Below are 23,923 nucleotides of genomic sequence, written 5' to 3' on the forward strand. Positions count from 1 at the left end.
TTATAAGCACACTTTCCATTCCATCATTCAAGTCATTAATGAAAATATTGAATACTATCAGACCCAGAACAGACCCTTGCAGGATACTACTTGGTACAGCCTCCCAGTTTGACAGTGAACCACTGATAACTACTTTTTGAGTACAGTCTTTCAACCAGTTATATAAGCACCTTATAGTAACTGCACATAGACCATATTTCCCTAGTTTGCTCATGAGAAAGCCAAGTGAATTATGTCAAAAGCCTTACTAAAGTCAAGCTATATCATGTCTACTGTTTCCCCACTGTTTATTAGGCTGGTTACCCTGTCGAAGAAGGAGATAAGATTGGTTTGGAATTGTTTGTTCTTGACAAATCCACACTGGCTTCTGCTTATCACCTTATTATCCTCTATTATTGTTATTAACTTATTGTTTAATAATTTGTTCCATTATCTTTCTAGGTATTGAAATTAGGCTAGCTTGCCTATTATTCTCCAGGTCCTTCCTTTTCTCCCTTTTTTAAAGCTGGATACTATGTTTGTTCTTTTCCATTCCTATGGGACCTCACTTGTCCTCTATGGGTTCTTGAAGATAGCTAATGGTTCAGAGCAAAACAAAATTTAATACATCAGAAGCAGGAAGCCTGCCAAACAATCAGCAGGACCTCTGGATGATCAAGGTACTAAAAGAGTATTCAAAGACAAGGAAGTTGCAGAGAAGCTAAATGAATTCTTTGCATTGCTCATCACTACTGAGGATATGAGGAAGATTCTCACACCTGAGCCATCTATGACGGGATGTACCAACCCCGCAGTGGGCCGCTGGGGGTGGACCAATCATTGTGGGCCCAAGAAACCACACACCCTTTCCCCCTGCTGCGCATGCTCCAGGTGCAGAAGCCAGATTAAGGAGGCAGCCCAGCTCAATCGGAGTGGGCGACAGAAGGGAAAGGACGTACACTGCTAATTCCTGCGATAGTGCTGGGGGCAGAGCCCAAACATCTGGACTATGCTCCAGGCATCTCGCTGACGACGGAGACTGCCGGGGAAGCCAAGCTGCCGCCTGCTGAGGAGGCTGCTGCCTGCTCTATGTCCCAGCCCAGAGGGAAGTAAGACCTAGAGACTATTTGTTTGTTTTCCCAACTCAGGAGCCATAGACTGATTGATGTTTTGCCCTGGCCAGTGGGCTAATTCCCCAAGTCCTATTGTCTGCCCCAGCCAGGAGGCTGCAGGGCTTCAGACTGCTTGTTTGTTTTGCCTGCCCAGGGACCCACAGACTATTTGTCTAAGTGACCCCGTCAGGGGGCCAGGACCCACTTGACTGGAATCACCTGCTTAACAAGGAATCCCGATGACTGTGTGATGGGGTGTACCAACCCCGCAATGGGTCAACATGGGCACCCCAACTCCACACGCCAGGCCCCGTCACACTATCCTTTTTAGGTTATGTAACATATTGCTTAAATCAGTCTCTACCAGGTGACTGGAGGATAGCTAATGCAATGCTGATTTTTTAAAAAGGCTCCAGAAGCAATCCTGGCAATTACAGGCCAGTAAGCCTAACTTCAGTACCAGGCAAATTGGTTGAAACTATAGTAAAGAACAGAATTATCAGACAAACAGATGAACACAATATGTTGGGGTAGAGTCAACACAGGTTTTGTAAAGGGAAATCATGCCTCACCAATCTATTAATATTCTTTGAGGGGGTCAACAAGCATGTGAACAAGCATGTGAACAAGGGGGTCAACAAGCATGTGAACATGATTCAGTGGATATGGTAAACTTGGACTTCCAAAAAGCCTTTGACAAGGTGCCTCACCAAAGGCTCTTAAGCAAAGTAAGAAGCCAGGGAATAAGAGGGAAGGTCCTCTCATGGATCAGTAACCGGTTAAGGACAGGAAACAAAGGGTAGGAAGAAATGGTCAGTTTTTAGAATGGAGAGAGGTCCCCAAGGATCTGTACTGGGACCGGTGCTATTCAACATATTCATAAGTGATCTGGAAAAAGGGGTAAACAGTCAGGTGGAAAAATTTCAGATGGTACAAAATTACTCAAGGATAGGTAAGTCCAAAGCAGACTACAAAGAGTTACAAAAGGATCTCATAAAACTGGATGACTGTACAACAAAATGGCAGATTAAATTCAATGTTCATAAATGCAAAGCAGTGCACACTGGAAAACATCATCCCAACTATACATACAAAATGATAGGGTCTAAATTAGCTGTTACACACAAGAAAAAGAATTTTGAGTCATTGTGGCTAGTTCCTGAAAATATCTGCTCAATTTGCAGCAGTAGTCAAAAAAGCTAACAGAATGTTAAGAACCATTAGGAAAGGCATAGATAATACAGGGAGTCCTTGGACTTACGATGCCCGACTTACATCTGACGCCACTTATGACGCTTTTCAATTGACTGCCCGTTTTACCTCTATGATGCTTGTTTCGCCCTTATAACGCTTGATTTGCATAAAGTTCGCTTGAAATCACTTCCTGGTGGTGTTATACTGGTGTGGAGCTGGAAGGGGTCACTTCAGATTGGCTTCAAGGCAGCAGGGTAGCTTGTTGCCAGGTAGGGTTGCCGCTTGTTTTTGATTGGCTGAGCCCGGGGCCGGAAGCCAATCAGAAAGCTTGAACAGTGATTGGCTGAGGCTCAGCATGTGCGCCGTTCTCCCTGGCTTTCTGAGCCTGTGTTGCCAGAATTCTGAGCAACATATGTGAGTTTATATGTTTATTTGAATGCTGTTTACAAAATACAATGTACTGTAAATACATTGATGTTGCAACATTAGTCATCTATAATTAATTTAGTACAAAAATCTGGGTTATTGTGGTGAAAATAGTGTATCAAGCCTTGGTTCAGGAACCAATCCCCCCTTCATATCATTGATTTCTATGGGAAAAGTGGTTTCGACTTACATTTAGATTTACAACGCAATTCTGAGGAACGAATTGTGTCATAAGTCTGAGGACTCCCTGTAAGACCGACAATATCATCATGCCACAATATAAATCCATAGTAATCCCACACCTGGAATATCGTATGCAGTTCTGGTTGCCCCTTCTCAAAAAAAAAAAAGTATGTTAGAATTGGAAAAAATACAGAGAAGAGCAACAGAGAAGATTAGGGATATTGAACAACTTCCATACGAAGAGAGATTAAAAGGACGGGGACTGTTCAGTTTACAAAAGAAATGACAAGGGGTAGCAAGGGATAGGTACTCTAGCTTTTCATAGGCTGAATTAAATACATCTAACTTATCTAAATATTATTTAACCTGTTCTTTCCTGTTTTGGCCTGAGATCCTACCCCTTTGTTAATGTTAACTGTGTTAAGCATCTTATCACAATTAGCCTTTTTAGTGAAGACTGAAGCAAAAAAGGCATTCAATATTTCAGCCTTCTCTGCATTACCTGTTACTTACTCTCCCCTTCTCCATGAACTACTGGATGTACACTTTCCTTCATCTTTGTCTTACAGAGTTGTGGATGGAAAGGAGTCTAGGGCTAGGATGACAGGGGTGCAGGTTAGTATTGAGGGACACTAGCACAGCTGTGAGGGGAGGAGCCCAGGGCAAGCGTGGCAAGGGGCTGCACATCAGGATTATACGGCAGAGCTGTGGGGCGAGAAACACTCAAATGGCCCTACATGCTATGCACATCCTCTTCTTATTCCATTACTGCAGTGAATTCCCTAAATTTTGCTACTGTCCAATGGGTTCCAATCCCTTACAGAACGAAACATCTCAAGCCTATATAGCATAGTAGCATCGATAGGGAGGGCTGCCTCATAATTAAGAACTCGCTCTTCTACTTTAATGACTTATGTAACTGCCATGTAAATAAATTAGTTTATTTATCGGTATTTCACCAAATCTACATAGACACACCAAGCAACCCTGACCAGTACTGTTAAAAGAGTAGTTAGAGCCTAAATGGGGTCTCATGTTTTTGCAGAAAGGTGCACTGACCACATCTATATGGGGAAAACTGCATCCCACCCTCAGTTCCTGACTGCCTTAAAATAGTAACTTTAAGAACAACAAGCAGGAAAAAGAGAGGAAGGGCTAGTCTGACTGTGTGGAGGCAGTAAATTCTGAGAACCGTTCGCTAACAAGTAACCCTTCATTACTTCAACTTCTCAGATTTCCGTTCTTACAGATTAGCACTATTCAGATAAGTTGAAGAATGTGCCCAGTTTATTAAGAGAATGAAGTACTCCCTTACAACCTAACATCTGAACCAGTCTTTAAATTAAGATGGTAACAAGAGTAAATGGGGGGACTCTGTTCCACATGGTGCCATATTTATAACAACCTGCCTCAAATGCTACTTTTTCTCTGATGGACAGAGAAACAGCAATCTTCTTCATTAAGCATTTTGGCAATATATTTTCTTATCTTGTTAGAATTTCATGACACACCCCAATGATTTATTATGTTCACTAATTCAGACAGTACACAAGAGCAAAGGGTAGCATTTTCAAATCCTTTTGCTCTGAAGTCACTTAGGTTTTTGGGTGAGATTTTCAAAAGGACCTTAGTACCATTACCGCACAGACTTCTTTAGCCTTTAACTTTGAAACAGTTATAAACAATTGTATGCTAGGCAACCATAACACACAATATTCTGCAAAAAGAGTAACAGTTGCCCCAGTTGTAAATGGGACAGAATATTAAATTCCAGACAGAAAGTGGCTGGGAATCTTCTGAGATAACAGTTATCTCAGGGGGTCTCAAACTCCCAGCCCGCAGGCCATCTGCGGCCCAAGAACCTCCCAACTGCGGCCCGTGGAGGAGAGAAGCAGGCAGACACGCTGCCCGCAATGTCCACTGTAGGTGCCGCCCCCCCCCCCCCCCCGTAGCTCCCATTGGCTGGGGGAGAGGGACAGAGAAATCATCATTAGTTGCCGGGCAGAGTCAGCCATGGAAGCAGCATCACTTTTTTCCACAATGAATATAAACAAGTCAAAATACCAAACACAACTATCTGATGCACACCTTGCTGCAATCTTGAAGGTTTCAACTGCTCAGTCACAGAGGCCAATCAACAACAAACTGACAGAACTGAAGCATTGCCAGGTCTCTGGCAAACACTAAAGACTCTCTGGCAGGCAAAGAATTATATAAAGTTGTAGGACAGTTTTATTATTTCTAAGAAATTCAAAATAAAAAATACAATATAAACGTTTTCTTTTCTGAACACCATCTTCAGTGACATTATTGGCCCGCTGGGAGGATTTCAGGACTGACTCTGGCCCTAAGGCAAATTGAGTTTGAGACCCCTGAGCTACCTCATTTGCACTCAGGTCATATATTATAACCATCCCTTGAGGGTCAGTCCTAATGAAGAAATTCTATTCTGTTCTGGTTTTTATGCCATAATTATCTCTACAATAGCTGAGCACTTTCCAACAGTGCATTAAGCAATGTGTCTATATCTCTGTCATGTTTGGTTTGTCCTCTCATCCTCTACCTACAGGGAGAAGACTGTACAGTGGAGTATCTTGTTTTACAAAATAGAGTTGTTGGTTGGGTTTTTGTTTGTTTGTTTAACCACTGCAGAAGAACTGATTTGAAAGGAAGGTGTGGTTGCATGATCAGAAGGGCATCAAGGTTCAGAATGAGTAGTTACTGTATTAGTTTGCAGCTGATTCATTATTTTTCATTTTTAAATCAAATACAGTTAATAGGGAGACGTGACAGTAACCAGTAGGCACTTGATACTAATCCACATCACATTGCTATTACCTTTTATTAGTAGTAAAGAAACAGTCACTTACTGTAGCTGTGGTTCTTTGAAATGTGATGTAGAAGTATCTGTAGAGGAGCAGCCCTCGCATCTCGTAGCTATTCCCCCTTCCCTGTCTATATGAGGCAGTGCTGCCCGCACCCCGCTCAGTTCCTTTGCAGTGAATGCCCAGAGACTAGATTCTGATGCAGATGGGTCAGAGGGTGGGTCGTGGAATACACATCTGCATCACATCTCCAAGGACCACAGTTATAGTAAGTAACTGTTTCTTCTTCTTCCAGTAGATGCAGCCATAAATTCCACTTGGATGACTCACTAGCTATACCCAGGGGGTGTGGCTCAGATTCTATTTAAACAAAGACTGCAAAACTGCCTTCCCAAAGTTTGCATCTGATATGGATGCTGCAGTAATGGCATAAGGGTTCATAAAAATATATACTGATGACCACGTGGCAGCCCTGCAAATATCCAATATTGAGATATAGGAACACTATTGGCATAGTTTGTGCTCTCATAGAATGAGCTTGCTAAGATAGAGGGGGCGTAGCCAAAGCTGTTTTGTATGCAGCCTGGATGCAGGAAGTTATCCACTTCTGGATAGTCAGTGAGGAGACTGCCTGTCCCTTCATATAGTCTGCATACAACACTAACAGACAAGGTGAAGCCCAAAAGAATTTAGTCCTGCCAAGGTAGAAGGCCAGACACAGTTTGAGGTCTAATGTGTGAAGATGCTGCTCCTCCAGAGGTAAGCGGCTTAGGACAAAAACACAGGCAAATGAAACCGCCGGGTTTAAATGAAACAGAGACCACTTTAGATACAAATTTCAGGTGCAGCCGCAATGTCACTTTGTCTTGGGATAATTGCATGTAAGGAGGCTCTGTTATCAAAGCCTGCAGCTCTCACGCTCTCCTTGCAGATGTTACTGCCACAAGGAATACAGTTTTTTGACACAAGAGAGGAAAGGGACAGGAATCTAAATGTTCGAACAGAGGTCCCATCAGAGTTGCTAAGACTGTGTTAAGGTCCAACATGTGAACCGATTCCCAGACCATTGAATGGAGACAAAGGATTTCTTTTAAAAATCTCACCATCATTGAAAAACACTGATCTTCCATGAATGGGTGGATGAAAGGCTATTGGCACTAGATATACCGTCAATGAGCTAAGTGTAACACCAACAACTGAAGATGCAGAAAATACTCCAAGATGTCTTGGATACTACCCAGTGTTGGCTGAACTCTGTGGGCCAATAACCACATTGAAAAACACTTCCACTTTGCTGAATAGGCCATCCTGGTGGAGGGGGTTTTCTAGTACTGAGCAGCACCTGTCGAACAGTCACCAAACATTGCTCTTCCTCCTCATTCAACCATGGAACAGCCACACCATAAGATGCAGGGAGCTGAGACCAGGATTCAAAGTGCAACCAGGTCAGGATGGAGAGGAAGGGTTATGGGAGGCTGAAATGAAAGTGCAAGCTTGGAAAAACAACACTGTCTCAGCCCAGTGAAATGATTGAGATCGGAGGGAAAGCATACAGGGGAGCTGACTGCCAACTGAGGTGGAAAGGCATTGGTCAGGGAAACTGGACTGAGGCCCCCTCGAGAGCAGAAAAGTCCATGTTTCCTATTGTCCCTCATAGTGAACAGGAAGATCGTCGGGATGCTCCAAGCCACGAAGATGACTTGCAGAACACTGGGCTCCAGGCACCGCTTCTGATCCAGGTTAAAATTCCCACTGTGATGATCTGTGAGATGATTCTGGACTCTGGGCAAGTGTCCAGCTATTGGAGTGACACCCTCCTCAATGCAGAACTGCCACAGCCTGATAGTCTCTTGGCAGAGCACTTTAGAGTGTGCTCCCCCTTGCCTGTTCACATAATACACCGCTAAGGCTAAGAGTTTGTCATGGTTATTTTTAGTAAAAGTCATGGACAGCTCAGGGGCAATAAACAAAAATTCACGGAAGCCTGTGATCTGACTGTGACCTTTTACAAAAAAAAAAAAAAAAATAGCTGTAGCTGGGAGTTCCTGGGTTGGTCGCTTGGAGCTGCAGGGTTCACCCACTACCTGCTGCAGCTCGGAGCTGTGGAGGTCCCCTGCTGTGACTTGGCGCTCTGGGGCTGGCACTTTGGAGCTGTGGGGTTGCCCTGCAGCCCGCGGCGACTCAGAGCTTTGGGACCACCGTTGCCTGACACCTCCAGCCCGACAGTCCCGGAAATGTCAGAAAACGTCATGGAGGTCTCTGGAAGTCATGGATTCCGTGACTTCTGTGACCTACATGACATAATCATTGCCTTATACATCATGGTGGTATTGTCTGTAAGTATGTGAACCACAGAAGACTTGATGCATTCTGGGAAAGTGTGACAGGCACTGCAGATTGCCTGAAACTCCAGGACTGTGATATGCAGTGAAGCTCCCTGCTCTGCCCACAGACTCTGAATTTTCAGCGACCCCAGATGTGCTCCCTAACCTAACAGGAAGCCGTGGGTGACAATAGTCCTGGTTGGTAAAGGCTGGACAAAGGGAATGCCTTGACACACATTCCCCTGAACTGTCCACCAGTGAAAGAAGCCCAAAATTAACAGAGGGAGGCAGACTAACCTTCCACGGGGGAAAAAGTCAGATGGTAAACGGTCATAAGCCACATTTGAATAGGGCTAAGGCGCAACCTTGCAAACTGAATCATCTGTGTGCATGCAGACATGTGGCCAAGAACCTCATGCACACATGAAATGTCGTGGGAGGTGGAGACTTTAGACCAAGACAAAGGCAACAAATAGTCTGGTAACAGTCGATCAACAAAAATGCTCTCAAACACACAGAGTCTATTAGGGACCCAATGAACTCTATTTTCTAAGTAGGAACCAGCGTTGACTTTCTTGTGTTTAGAGTGTTGTATAGGTGCAGTGTAAAATATGTAAGTGAGAAAGGACTTCTTCTGTGAACCTGCCCTTAGTAGCCAGTCATCCAGATATGGGAAGACATGGATTTCCTTCTTCCTGCGGTACAATGCCACCACATCCATACAAGTGGTAAAAACCCGGGAAGTAGAAGGCAGACCAAAAGGAAAGACCAGTTACTGAAAACGACAGTTCGCCACAACAAATTGGAGAAATCTGTGGCTCGGGAGGATTGCTATGTGGAAATAAGCATCCTTAAGGTCTAGAGCAGCAAACCAATCATTCTGAGTCAATGCGGGGAGGATAGTTGATAGGATGATCATTAGGAACCTTATGTATCTGATATATTGTTAAGGTTGTGGATGTCTAGAATAGGTCTGACCCCTCCCTTGGATTTGGAAACCAGAAAATATCAGGAATAAAACCCTGAGCCCAGTGTTCCGGATGAATCTCTTTCATTGCTCCCAAAGCCAGAAAAAAAACAGACCTGCTCGAGAAGCAGTATCTCATGGGAGGGGGCCCTGAAGAGGGACAGATACAGACGGTGTGGAGAGGAACTGGATAACCTAAACTGACAGGGCTTAGGACTCAGCTATCTGTAGTAATTGAGTCTCAAACACTGAGAAAATGGCCTATCCTGTTCCCGAAGTCCTGTAGAAGGGCCAGTAGAAGTCATGACCAGATCACTGCTTTGGACTAATGAGTCAAAATGAGCACTTGGCGGCACCAAAGGAGGGAGAGTGGACTGGCCAAATCCAAGACCAGAATGCCTCCACCTTTGGGACCTATGCCCCTTGCTAGGGTAGTCCTGCTCTCTCGGGGGAAGGACAGACAGCCCAAAGGGGTGTTGTGGCCAGTATTGTTGCTGCTGCTGTTGTCTGTCATAATGGTGCCTCTGCACTGCCAGTGTATAGACCCCCAAGGAACACAGGGTAGCCCTATAATCCTTGAAGTAGTGAAGTTTCATCTATTGTGTCAGAAAAAAGCACCTGGCCACCAAACACCAAGTCTTCTCTTACTTCTGGGAGAATTCTGTGCCCCTGTCCGTGCACATAATTAATGTCCCCCGCAATTTTTTTTCTCTGCAGAAAATACATTCTGCCGGAGAGATGCTGCAATTATGCCTTTCACCCACCAGGGGATGCTGTGGCACCAGAACAGAGGGCAGCCGGCTCAGCCAGCCCTAAAGTGGAATGCGAATAGGCTATGTTCCTTACAGCAGTGGTTCTCAAAGCCGGTCCGCCGCTTGTGCAGGGAAAGGTTTGTTTACTTCCCGTGTCCGCAGGTTCGGCTGATCGTGGCTCCCACTGGCCATGGTTCGCCGCTCCAGGCCAATGGCGGCTGCGGGAAGCGGCGCGGGCCAAGGGACATGCTGGCCGCCCTTCCCGCAGCCCCCATTGGCCTGGAGCAGCGAACCGCGGCCAGTGGGAGCCACGATCGGCCAAACCTGCAGATGCGGCAGGTAAACAAACTGATCCAGCGCGCCAGGGGCTTTCCCTGAACAAGCGGTGGACTGGCTTTGAGAACCACTGCCTTACAGCACCCTGCCTGTAGAGCCAGGTGAGAAGACACATGATGTGGGGGACAAAGAGTAGGGCACACGGGGATGCTGGGTCACAGACTGGGGTTCAGAAGGGCTAGTGGGGTGGAGACAGACTGGGGCTGAATGGGAGTGGGGGTGCAGGGACACATGGGGAGAGGGGCAGATATGCCTGACTGAATGGGAGAGGCTAGGGGTCAACTAGTGTCTGCATGAGGGCATAGACAGCGAGTTATATGGGCCCGTGGTGCCTATGCTCCATCAATATTCATGAAGGTGGGCCCAGCTCCACCAATGTTTGGGCCCCATGCTTTGGGGGGCTCTGCGCCATGGATCGGCAACATGGGGCGCTCTCACCTCGGGGGCAGCTCCCCCCATCCCCGGAGTCGCTCCCCCCATCCCCGGAGTGCATCCCCAGCACTGACCCAGCTCCCAGCTCATTGGCCAATTTTCATTTCTCATATAATCTCATATACAGTACACACATTTTTCATTAATTATATGAGTTGAATTTGTTATTTATTAGCTAGGTTACTGGGGTTTTTTTGGTGTGGCAAAATGTGTGCTATTTTATGGGCTGAATGATTGAATGACATAATACCACCCCGCCCCCAATGTCCGTCACTAAGTCTGGTAATTTTGTCAAGTGTTCATCGCACAACATGGTGGTGCCTACCCGTGCCTTGTGCTTCAGGGGGTCACGGGGTCCAAGGCGGCCTGGGGAGTTAGCGGGGGGCCTGGCGCTGGCAGCAGCCCACTCCACTCCACCTCGCCGGCTCCCGGCATTGCTCAGGGGCAGGGGCTTCGGGGAAGAGGTGGAGTGGGGGCGGGGTGGGAAGAGGCGGGGCGGAGCAGGGTTGCTCGCTGCTGTCGGCGCCAGGCACCCCACTAACCCCCCAGGCCACCCTGGACCCCGTGTCCCCCCGAAGCGCGAGGCCCGGGGAAGTTGCCCCAGTCCATCCTATGGATGGGACGGATCCACTTGGGCACCATCAAAAATTATACAAACCTGCCACCCATGTGGGAGGCCCCCTAATAATCCCTCCCGCCCAAGAGAAAACCTGTTCCATATTACTTCTTCCACCCAAACCCAACAATCCTCCAGGTTCACACCTAGGCTCCTGCCCAGCAACTACTTCCCTTTCCCTCAGCTCCTCCATTACTCTGACTTCCCAAGCCTTTGCATTCTTTCTCAGAGTTGCGGGAAATACGTTTCTGTATTTTAAATGAATTATTATGCAAAGTTCTGTATTAATATGTTTAGTAAGGAATCTGTTTGTCAAAAAAACATTTCCTGAATATTTTTTGTTGTCTGTATTGTTACAGACATTGTTGCTGACAGGGATTTTGAAATAAATTACCAAAATAATAGAAACTGGCCTGATTATATTTTGTTATTTTGACAAATAAAATATGCAAACTTTCACAGAATTTTTAAATATTGTACACAGAATTTTTAGGCACAGAATTCCCCCTGGAGTTCTCTATGGTCTGCTGCACATCGGGAGCAATGCCCAAATTCTGCAGCCAGGAATCCCTTCTCATGGTCACTGCCGAAGCCATTTCTGTGGCCAAAGTGTCTGCAACGTCTAGCATAGCTTGTAGCAATGTCTTGGCAACGAAGCAGCCCTCCATGATAAATGCCCGAAATTCCTACCACAGTGCTGTGTCCTGTCCAGGATACAAAGGACCGCACTTCCAAGTCAGAGGATGAAGAGTCAGAGGCTTCCAAGAATTGAGGTGCTGGTGCAGATGGTACCGGAGAGAATTATCCTGAACCCTGAGAGGGTAGTACCAGAGAAATCATGAAAGGTTCCCTCTTGATAAGACTGGTTTGAGAGGAGGTGTAAATAGTGGTACTTGAGGATTCTTGGTGCAGTGAGGAGTGAGTTGCGGCAGCAAGAACCAGTCGGACAGTTTCCAATGCTGGTGAAACCTGTAATGAGGCACTAACAAAGTCTCTTCCGGCTGCATATGCTTCTGGGGTAGATGGGTGTGCCATCAACTGTTGGCACCTGAAATGTCTCTCAGGACAACTTCACTGAACCTGGCATGAGCTTTGGAGGCAGCGAACACTTCTTAGGAGGTGAGGCTTCTGAGGTAGCTCTCTGTGCCACATGTTTAGTAGAGTCCTTGCCTCTATCTTGCCTGGGTACTGAGGCTGATGAACAAGATGCTGAGCCTGAGGAAGGTCTGGGTCTCTTCTTTGGTACCAGGGATCAGGATAGAGAAGCCAAAAATACATCTAATGGAGCACTCCATACCCATTGTGAAGTACTTGCGGTGCTCTCCCCATGCAATGACTTGACTGGGGGGGTCAAAATGTTGCTTCCCATAATCTAGCACATAAGTCTCGCTGTTTTAAGTGAGGACTGAAGCTCTTGCAAATGTGATACTTGTCACTAATGTGGGCCTCGCCCAAGCAGTTCAGGCAGGTTGGATGAGGATCACTGACCAGCAGGACTTAAACCCTGAGGAGCAGGGCATCCTTGTGGTTCCAAGCCTGGTACCAAAAGAAAAGAAACAGTACCAAAGGACACCAAAAACAGAAACACAACACTAACTTACTTGAGAAACTATCTATCTAATAAGAAACAATAATTAACTGCAACTATTTAAAATGAGAGGGATGCACTTGAGTAAACAAGTCTGAGATCACTCTGAAAACCACCACTGGTGGCAAGAAGGAACAGGAGGTGCTCAGCTCCGCCCTCTTATACCAGCATGCTGTGGCGCAGCAAAAGGGGGCATTCGAGCCACCTTAATGGGTAGCACTGAGGGAAAAAAAATATCTCTGACATCTGTGCACAAGACACACACACACCTACATTGAAATGGACATGTCCAATAGCTCAAAGAAGAATCCATTGTTCCTCTTCTGTACAAAAGGTCTTGTTCACTTCATTAACGATTTAGAGATTAACATGAAATCTATTCGAGCATGTAAATGATGAGCATGTGAATAAAATGTGTAATCTCATTCCCCTAAATGCATTTGTCTCCAGCAAACTGAGAGATTGAATTTTTGGCACAGAGAAATCAATGCTGCACTTGCTTCCCTATACACTTCATCTTCTTTATCTGACCTGTCCAATAAGGAATTGGTATGCAGCTGAAGTCTCCTCCAAGTATAATTTCCCTTCCCCAAAGTGTTGCAGTATTTTAAAGAAGTCTTTTTTTTTTTTTGCTTGTGATTGGAAACCAATCATCTTTTCATGCCCATAATATGCCACTCCTAAAAATGAGTTCCTTGAAGTAAAATAATCTGAGAGTGAGGTTTTTTAAAAATTCAGCCAGGGCTTTTTTCCTCTTAACGACATTATTTAGCCCCTTAAAATTCAAAGGTGTTATTTTAAAAGGAACAACCACTGAGAATAACTAACTATTTAGCTTATTGAAAAACTTGAAACTGTGATTATTTAGCTGTTTGATAGCATGAACCCTTGAGTGGCCAATGTCTCTTGTTGCAAATTATGTTCTATTCAGAACCATGTGCCTGAATATGGCGTGATTTCTGTTTGTAAATTTCCATAGCTATGTCTTGTATTAATTCTCCCTCCCACCCCTCTCCTGCATTATTCCCCTTATTTTAAAAATAAAATACCAAAATAGCAAAACACCAAACGACTGTGCTTTCTTGAACCCTAAACACATTAACTTTCCCCATGAACTGTTTGTCTTGCAATCCAAAGGAGTTACATTCTCCACCTATGAGACCTTAGGGATAGATTGCCATCCTATTATTTGAGTCACATGGGGAGGATTTACACAGAACCCCTAAGTGCTCCTCAACAACCCCTTTCTATTTTCTCCAATCTCCCCATCCCTGGGACACTCCACCCCCCCTCCCCCCGCGCCCCATTGTCCTACATATACTCTACACTAAATACAGTTATAATCATCCCAACTCCTTCCTTACAGGTTTTTAAGGTCAGGCTTGACAAAGCCCTGGCTGGGATGATTTAACTGGGACTTGGTCCTGCTTTGAGCAGGGGGTTGGACTAGATGACCTTCTGGGGTCCCTTCCAACCCTGATATTCTATGATTCTATGAAACATACTTCATACTATTTTCTTTATAACATTAACAGTTACTGTTAAACTGCTCATTTTTGATGACTCTCAAGAATTCCTTTCAGGGTAATCTTTTGGTAACTACTCATGTATCTGAGTCCTCTTGTACAAGTTCATTTTTTGCCAATGACAGTACATTCTCTCGAGTCTTTCTTTTCCTATCCTCCTTTTCTTGGGTTTCACCATCTGTCAAGATATTTTCACCATTTTATACTTAGTTTCCACCTCCAGAGTATCCTCTTGCCTTTCTGAGATTTTGATTTCTATCCCAAGTGAGTGGACTGTAGTTTTTCCTTGTGTAACGTCTCTTACTGGGTAAAACGGATTTTGAAAGCTAAATGAGAATTTAAATGGGAATCCCCATCAGTAGCATATATCTGCCCTCTTGAGTGCTGCTGAAACTTCCCCCAACTCTCTTCTCTTTTTTAAAGTTAGGGAGAGTGGTCATGCAAAAATTACAACTTGTCATCTTTGGGTATAAACTCTGAATGTTCTCTGGCTCTTTCCATAGTTAAATCTTTCTGCTGATATTGATGAAATTTCACAATCAAATCACTGGGTCTATTATAAGCTCCAAGTGGACAGAACAGAACCATATGCATTCTCTCCACTTTCATGTCTTCTAGAGAACGGAGATTTAACAAATCTGCGATTAAAATTTTTACATACTGGATTGTATTTCCTCCTTCAGCATTTTCAGGCAGTCTCTCAATTCTGACGTTGTTCCTCGCACTCTGTTTTCTAGATCATCCAATTTAAGCTGCTTCTCTCTGTGTTCCAACAGTGTCATGCAGCTCTGCAGCAATGGCTGTCTCTCACTAGCTTCTTAGGCCAATCTCTGGCACAGACAATGACTCAACCTTTCAAATCAGTTACTTCCTTCTTTACTGCTAGAATCAGTCATCAGATCATTTCTCAAGACCTTGAAGATCAACTCCCAAATTGTCTGCCTTGGTGACTCATTTTCTTCAGCCTTCACATTTCTGTCTGCTTTGACTGCTGTGTGTTCACCTGGAGTCTGAGAGGCCTCTCCACACTGTGAGCTGGAAACACCCTTCTGAATGAGGTATTTTTAATTTTTATGTTGAGAATCCATCCTCTGCATCGCAGTGCTCTGTTTTTTGGTGGAGTTTAGTAGGTTTAGTGGGTTGATGGAGGCAGATTACTTTCTTATCCCCTCAGAGTTCTGGCTTCAGGCAACGATTTTAGTTCAGACTCCTGCTGATCCCCACAACCCTCTTTTTAAACTACCAGACCCACTACCTTGTCACCTATATTATTTCTCAGGTGAAAACTGTATTAAACTAGAGTAAGGTTGAGGGTAAAAACAGTACAAGGACACTGTAATTCCATCAAAAACAACCACTTCAAACCCAGGAATTCACAGTGAAGTACAAGGAGGCCTGGAAATGGACAGTAAAGGCACTGAAACAACCTTAATGCCACTTTGTAGCTATGCTATGCAATAACCATACATTTATGATCAGAACATAATAGAATTTTTGTCCCTGAGGAGACAAAATTGAATTTTGAAGACAGATTTTTTTTCTCATCATGTTGCTACATGGTGGAGTTAAGATTGTTTATAAATAAAAAATTCAAAGTTTATAAATCAGTTATTTATCTGAGTATTTTATTGTTTCTACTATTGATTGCATAGCATAATGGAATAAAATAAAATTAGACAGTAAATAAGTATGAAGCTCTCATTTCCTAATAAAAAACAAAAAAAGGCAAGAAAAACACACTAATTACAGTACTTTTTCCATTAAAGTAACCATGCCCTTTAATAAAGGGTTACACTGCTTTGTTATAGAATGTGTAACTAAAGTATCAGAACAATAATATATACAATCATAACACACTATACCTCAGGTTTCAGATCTCTATGGACTACTCCTACATCATGCATGTGGCTCACAGCTGAAACAAGTTTGCGCATGATATAACTGGCTTCTGTCTCACTGAAGTGTTTCTTTTTCTGAATGCGTTCAAGCAATTCTCCTCCCTTCAGCAGTTCCATTACTAGAAATGTGTGAAGCTAGAAAACAAAAAACAGTTTAATATGAAACCTTAGAAAAATCAGATTATATACCAACACTTTGAGGATTTTAATTATTAATAATTAGGTCTTAACTTTTTACTGTTTCGTATTAAAAATACTACACAACTGTATTTAGGAAAAACAAAACCTGTATCATTTAAGACAGAAAGAGGTGGGAAAATATAGCCTTTTAAACTGCAAAGCATAACAGCACTTTTTTCTCATCAGTTCTTTTGTCTCGTTCTTTGTTCTGCATTACAACACATTTGTCTTCCACCAGCTACATACTATACTGCAGTAGGTTCTCTCTTTCCAGAAGTCAGGATGAGTAAAGCTTCTGTTTATAATGCTGTTTCACGAGACCAAAAATATTAAGAACCAAATCCTACTCTTAGAGGTGTCTGATGCTCACAGCTACCACTGACATCTATGGGATTCACTTATACACATTAGTGGGTAGAAACTAGCTGAAAGAGTGGTGAACACTGCCTGCTTCCACATAAGGGTACATTTTTTATCATTATGCATGAAGAATTAATCACAGACATAAAGTTAATAGCAGAAAAAGTTCCTAATTCCTTTCACAGCCTCCTGAAAGTTTACTTCCAAGTCTTTAATTATCCACAACTGCGTCAGATCCCATCTCCCACATAGAAGCATTCATGCTGCTGCTGTACCATTACTAGAACCACAACATATATTTAATATTCCCAAACAGTAAACTTTGTTACTAAAAGGGAAGGTTGTGCGAGTGTATTTCCTTTAAGACAAAAATTTTTAAAATCAAGGAAGTCACCACTTAAGGCAAACATTAACATAAAGACCAATCACAATTCACATGCCTTGTCAGCAATGCCCAAACATATCACCAATGCAACCCACGACTTCACAACAAACTCCTTTTTCCTTCCAACATACAAGCATCCGTAATACATGGAATTACGCTCAAACACACAAACTTAATTACAACTTCAACAAGATTAACTCCTTAAAACTAATTTTGAGAAGTCTTTTTTTGAACCTTTACAAAGTCTGAATTTGGAGTAAATGTCATATGTTTGCTTGTGATTGGGAGAAATTATAGTATTTTTTGTGAGAATTTCCTTGTTTCTTTAAAACCTGTTAACTGTTGGCAGGGGGTTAGTGGAGTACTGGAGAAGAGGTGGCATTAAAGGATGTTGAGGAAGGGGCCATTTTGAAGGAGGTGTATTTGGCAGATGATCATAATGGGAGGAGGGAAGGACAACACGGTTGCTGAGTAGGGGAAAACTACAAAGAGACTGAAGAGGGCTGATGCGGGGAGGCCAGGACAGGGAGGCTTAAGGAATATTGGATGGAGGGACATAAGATTTGTGGGAGACAGCTGGAAATATGAGACTGGTAGGGCTGTGGGGTGAGTTATGGAAAATCAACGAGACAGCAGTCAGGTTTGGGGATCTAGGAAAAACAGAAAGACTATGGGGATGTAAAGGTGGGAGCAGTGGGACAAGTATAGCATTTTCAGGGAAGTAATGTAGGGCATGAGGTTGTTGGGGCACGGTGTGGGGGGGGCGGGCAGAAGACTCACAGACAGGAAGCCAGCAGGGTGTTTTGGATCAGGGTTTCCCTATGTTAGGGTAATCCTGCCCAGAGACTGTAGAGATACAGAGTAGGTAGTGTTTCCTCAGTTGGGAAATCCCTGTCCTCTTTACATAGGAATTCCCCAGCACAGGGAAATCCCACTCATTGTGGAGACTGTTATATAGGCTTCGCCTCTATAAAAAGGGGGAGAACCATAGCCCACACTTTCTTGACTCTGTCAGATGGGCCGTGACCTCACCAAGCTTGAAAAGGGCTACAGCCCTTCACCACAAAGATTTTGGTACCTTGGAATTGAGAACTCAGTAGTTCCCTTAAGTAAGATGGGGCTGGTTAGCCAACCAGCCTTGAAAAACAATGGGTATGAGTATCTGATATGGCCATTGTCACCCTGTCAACTGCTCTTGATTCAGTCTGTCTAGGAGTCCTAGGTTTGTCTTAACTGGTCCTCTTCATCTACAATTAGACCAGTCCATGAATACTTAACTTAAACGGAGTCTATCAGCCCTTAAACTCCAAGGCTTGCAGTCTCCTTTTGTCTCTTTGTCAGTTTCTCAGAAGCAGCATGGCATGGGCTGTTGCCCCTCTGCTATCCCAGGTCTTTTTGCCTCCCCTTTCCCTCTGTTCTCCCTCTTTCATAGCTGGGCTTATTTACTTCATTGGTCACAGCTGTGGGTGCATGAGTCCATTACTGGCAGTTCTGGTAGCTGTGCAGGGGTGTGATCAGCCTGATTGCCTGTAAGGAGGGAAGACTCTCCTCTCCTTTCTGCCGATGCTCAGTTTGGGATTTGTAAACCCCATTACACAGTCCTATCTCCCAACAAAAATTTCCAAGGATATAATCTGGGGCAGGTGAGACAAGTCTGAAAAGATGTGAGGGGAACAGAGATATTACCTTCTGTCTGTCCCCTAACCATGGTGATGGGCAGTATTAGGAGGAGCAGAATTGTGCAGATGGTTGGGCATTTTTTGGCACAGAGACTATATCTAATTAGTTAAGCTAAAGGCACTGCTTCTCAGGTTACTTTTTCTCAATTCTCTCCCCGTATCCCTGAACACAGTGGAAGGGGCAGGGAAAGAGGATAAAAAATATTCTCTCAATGGCAAATGTCCCAGGATTTGCCAAAAAAGAGTCACAGCCTGACAAACATTGGCAGGTCCAATCGGAGCAGGATTCCCAATGGAGAACCTGATTAGATTTGTAGTAGAGCTAGTACAAAATAAGGAAATTTTTGAGAAAAAAAATTGTGATTTTTTTTTTAAATTTCAAAATTTGGAAAAAATTGACCAGCTCTAGTCTGTGGAAGCCTCGAGGTGGTGACTATATACATGTTGCAAAAGGATGAAAAGCAGGATGAGTGGCTGGTTGCAGGTAGGCTACTCAGATTCACAGTAATCTAAGAGTACATTTATTGTTATATCTTGTTTGTTAAGTATTGATTGTGCTCAAAAGAAGAAAATAAATATAGCACCTTGCCATGAAGAGTTAATTTAAACAGATTTTTCTGCTTAAGAACTCAAAAAAGTACATTGATAATACATTCTGAACATATTTTAATACATAAAGAATAAATAGTGAAAATGTAAATCTCCTCCTTCCTTAAAGATTGTGGGTCAGATTCTTCAGTTTGCTAAGTGCATTTTTGTGCTGCATATGCCTACCAGCTGTTCTCTCAGACCCTTGCATAAAGGGCATAGGAAATATTTTGGAAGGGGCTGGGGGCATTTCAGGGGTGGAGAGGAGCTCAGCTTTATTATATCTGATCTTTTGCTGGGGAACTTACACCAGCAGAACAAGTTAGAGTAGGCCCCCAGCTGCTCTGGTTTCCCTGAGGCCACCACTGTCCACTACATTTGAGCTATGCTCGGATACAGTAGATAACTGAGGTTTCTACAACTAAATAAAACTCAAGCACATTCTAGTATATTTTTTAAAAAAGGAGCTGCTTTTAAATTTGGTAATTTATTATATTATTTGGGTTGCCTCATATGAAAACAAACAAAATTATGAAATAATCTTGGTACTTATGTGGCACCATAAATTCAAGGATTCCCAAGCATGTTACATATATCATTAAACTTCACAATACCTCTGAAGGAAGGTAAGTATACCTGAGTTCTCGCAAATACATTTTTGTTGTATATAAATAAAAATGTAATCTCCTTTGGCTTTAATGCTTTTGCTATAATTTTTCTAGATAGACAAGACTCAATTAGTTGGAAAAAGCTGCCTATACAGAGTGGCAGTAAGCTTTATCACAAGAGTTAATGCTACACACAACAAAATGTGTTTGGAAAATACTTATTATAGTTTCTTCAGAATACCTGATCATGATAAACTTCATGCAACTTCACTACATTGGGGTGTCCTTCACAGAGTTTCAAAGCCGTTATTTCCCTCTGGGTGTTGGCTTCCATTCTGGAAAATTACCAAGTTTAACTGAGCAAATTTCAAAGTGAAAATTGTTACATCTATTTTTTAAACTCTTCCTAATCCAGATTTTGGAATATTAGAACAGTTGCCCTTTTGATATACACAATTAGAAATCAGAACCTTCAAACAAGCAAACTGAACCAACCAAACAAGAGTGGGGGTAAATAAATAAATAAAACAAATTTATGATTCAGGCATGTCTTGGCATATTAAGAATAAAAACTTTGTTATTTTACGAACACTATAAGCAATTCAGACTTGCCCATTAGGCTTGAAACATTGGCACTACCTGTTCCACCCTCATGCCAGAGAAGTACTTCCAAAGCTGTATGGAAACATTAAATCCATTTTGCATAAAATAATATCACTTTAAATAATAGCACTATACTCAACTATATTCATTATACACTTGAACTCTGAAGAAATCTTACAAATATCATAGGTGAAGTGGATCAATTTCAGAAAAGAAAAAAAAAAAAAAAGGAGGTTACTCACCTTGTGCAATAACTGAAGTTCTTCAAGATGTGTGTCCCTGTGGATGCTCCACTTCAGATATTGGTGCATCCCGGCACTGTTCATCGGAGATTTTTGGTAACAGTGTCCGCTTGGGATGCACGTGGGCAGTAGTCAGTTGCAGCGCCATTGGCGCCTCATTGGCGCATGATCTAATCCCCTCAGGTCCTTCTCTACCGTGGAGTCCCTATTGCAGACTCCGAAGTAGAGGGGAAGAGGGTGGGTAGTGGAGCACCCACAGGGACAAACATCTCAAAGAACCTCAATTACTGCACAAGGTAAGTAACCTTCTCTCCTTCTTTGAGTGATGTCCCTGTGGGTACTCCACTTCAGGTGATTGTAGAGCAGTTCCCCATTGTGGACAGAAGGGGCTTCAGAGTTGTTTGCATAGTTGAAGAAAGCACTGTTAGGCCAAACATGGCATCTGACCTTGAGTGATTTCATAATGGTTCATGAATGTATGTTCAGAGGCCCAGGTAGCAGCTCTACATATGTCTATTATTGGTACATTGTTCAGAAAGGCCATTGAGATTGCTACTGATAGTGTAGAATGAGACCTGATCCCCGTTAAGGGTTCTGTTTTGTTCTTTTGATAGAACTGGATGCAGCTAGAGATCCATTTTGACAGTCTCTGTGTGGATATAGCCTATGAAATGTTCATTCGTGGAAACGAAAAGCCTTAGGGATTTTCGGAAAGGCTTTGTTCTGTCCAGATTAAATGCTATTGAGCGTCGGGCGTCTAGAGTATGTGGAATAGTCTCTTGTGTGTTCCTGTGTTGTTTAGGGTAAAAAGGAAAGTGGATCAGTTGGTTTAGATGAAAGGAAGATGACATTTTGCGTAGGAATTTTGCAGTCTCAAGGTGACCTTGTCCCTAAAAAGATATGGTTATGAGAGCCCCAGTATCACTAACTCGCCAGGCGGAAGTGATTGCAACCAAGAATGCCATCTTCACTGATAGAAGAAGTAGGGAACAGGTAGCTAAGGATTCAAATGGAGGTCTGGTAAGGCATTTGAGCACCAGGTTTAAATCCCATACTGATGTAGGTTGGTATACCTTCACATAAACATTCAGCATACTGGTGAGGAAGTGCTGGTGATTGGATGCACAAATATTGATATTCCGATCTCAGTCAGAAGTCAGTAATGGCTTCTAGGTGTATTTTAATGGAGCTTTTTGAAAGGCCCGGATTCTTTAACTCTAATATGTAGTCCAACACTAACAGAAGTGGTGCAGTAACTTCAGTTATCTGTTTTTCTGACACCATAAGGAGAATCTTTTCCATTTTTGGAGGTATACATTGCGCGTGGTTGACATCCTGCTGTTTAGTAATACATGTTTACCTGTTCTGAACAGTGTAACTCATCATGATGGAACCATGTAGGAGACATGCTTTCAGGTGAAATTTCTCCAGATTCAGGTGGAGAACTTGACCATCGTCCTGTGATAACAAGTCCGTCCGAAGTGGGAGAGTTCATGCAGCGCATACCACCATGTGCATCAGGTAAGGGTACCAGTTCTGTCTGGGCCATGTCAGGGCTATCAGTATCACCTTGGCTATGTTGACATGTATCTTGTGTATTACCTGTGAGGGCAGCAGTATCGGTGGGAATGCATAAAGAGTGATTTGTCCCAGGTGATTAGGAAGGCATCCCCCAGTGATCGGGGTCCCATTCCTGCTTTCGAGAAAAAGTGGGGGCATTTTTGATTTTGTGATGTTGTGAATACATCGATGGGAGGGAAGCCCCATCATTGAAATATGTATAGTAGGACTTTGCTGTTCATTTACCATTCCTGGTCCTGAGAAAATTATCTGCTCAGTGTATCCGTCGTCATATTCTGGCACTCGGGGAGGTAGAAGACTGCAACATTTATATTGTGATTTATGCACCAGTTCCACAGCTTCATGGCCTCGATGCATAGTGAGTGAGAGTGGGCTCCTCCTTGTCAATTTATATAGAACATGCAATGAATCTTGTCGGTCATCACGCATACTGTTTCGTAATTTATCAGTGGGAGGAAGTGAAGACAGGCATTGTACACCACGCATAATTCTAGTAGGTTGATGTGTAGTTGGGTCTTGGTAAATGACTACCTCCCTTGGATCATACGCTAGTTCAGATGGGTGCCCCGCCTATCAACGAGGCATCTGTTGTGCATACATTCTCCAGTCTTGTCCACCACTGTAGAGATTCCAGTACTTTTGATGGCAGTGTTAGGCTTCTGTTCAGGTTGTGTTTGCTTGATATGTACACTGAACTCAGCCAACCTTGTAGGCAGCACATGTTTAGTCTTGCGTGTTTTACCACAAAGGTCATGGCCACCGTGTGATCTAATAGTTGTAGACAGGTTCATGCCAATATTTGTGGGCTAGTTGTGACTACCTAGATAAGATTGGTCAGAGTTATGAATCTGTTCATCGGTAATGATGCCCCGGCCTCCATAGTCGAGGCGAGCCCTGATGAAGTCCAATTGTTGTATGGGACCTAGTTTCGCTTTTTGTTTATTTGTAACCCTACCTTCCAGAAGAGAGTGATAGTCCTCTGAAAGTTGTCTATTGCGTCTAAGCGGGTAGGCCCTTTTAGTAAACAGCTTAGATATGGGAAAATGATTATTCCTTGTTTGCGGAAGTGTGCCACTACTCCCACAAGGGAAAGGCCGAAAGGTAGGACTCTGTATTGGTAGTGGTCATTGACTTTGGGGTTCATATTCTTGTTGTTGCTGATGTTGGAATGAGGTTGTCTGTTTCATTGGTATGGCTGGTAACGTCTCTGTTTCGTGGCAGGTGTATGTATACCGAGAGTATGGAGAGTCATTCAGGAATCTTTCATCAAGTGGAGGACCTTGTCTGTTTTGGTAGAAAAAGGCTTTTCTGTCAAATGGGAGATCCTCCACTTTCACTTGGAGATCTTTTGGAATCCCCGAAGATTGCAGTCATGATGCTCTGTGCATTACTACAGCTCTGACTGCTGTTCTCACCTTCGTGTCTGCTATGTCCAGGGATGTTTGTAGTGCCGTTCTGGCAACCAGCTGTCCCTTAGTTAGTATGGCTTTGAATTTTGCAAGCCCTTCCTCTAGGAGGTCATTAATAAATTCGTTCAGC

The 23,923-nt window shown here is 43.4% G+C and overlaps 1 protein-coding gene across 4 annotated transcripts in view; it reads right to left on the reverse strand.

The window, feature by feature from the left end:
- Window positions 1-23,923, reverse strand: part of RPS6KA5 (ribosomal protein S6 kinase A5) — a 201,816-nt gene that overhangs the window by 8,758 nt on the left and 169,135 nt on the right. For all 4 annotated transcript variants that reach the window (XM_037900833.2, XM_043549097.1, XM_037900835.2 and 1 more), the window contains 2 exons: window positions 20,200-20,293; window positions 16,123-16,293 (listed from right to left, as the gene is read on the reverse strand). In XM_037900833.2, coding sequence (XP_037756761.1) covers window positions 16,123-16,293; window positions 20,200-20,293 — 265 coding nt within the window. The remainder of the gene's footprint in view (window positions 1-16,122; window positions 16,294-20,199; window positions 20,294-23,923) is intronic.

Source organism: Chelonia mydas, chromosome 6 (genome assembly GCF_015237465.2).
Source record: "Chelonia mydas isolate rCheMyd1 chromosome 6, rCheMyd1.pri.v2, whole genome shotgun sequence".
NCBI classification, from domain to species: Eukaryota; Metazoa; Chordata; order Testudines; family Cheloniidae; genus Chelonia; species Chelonia mydas.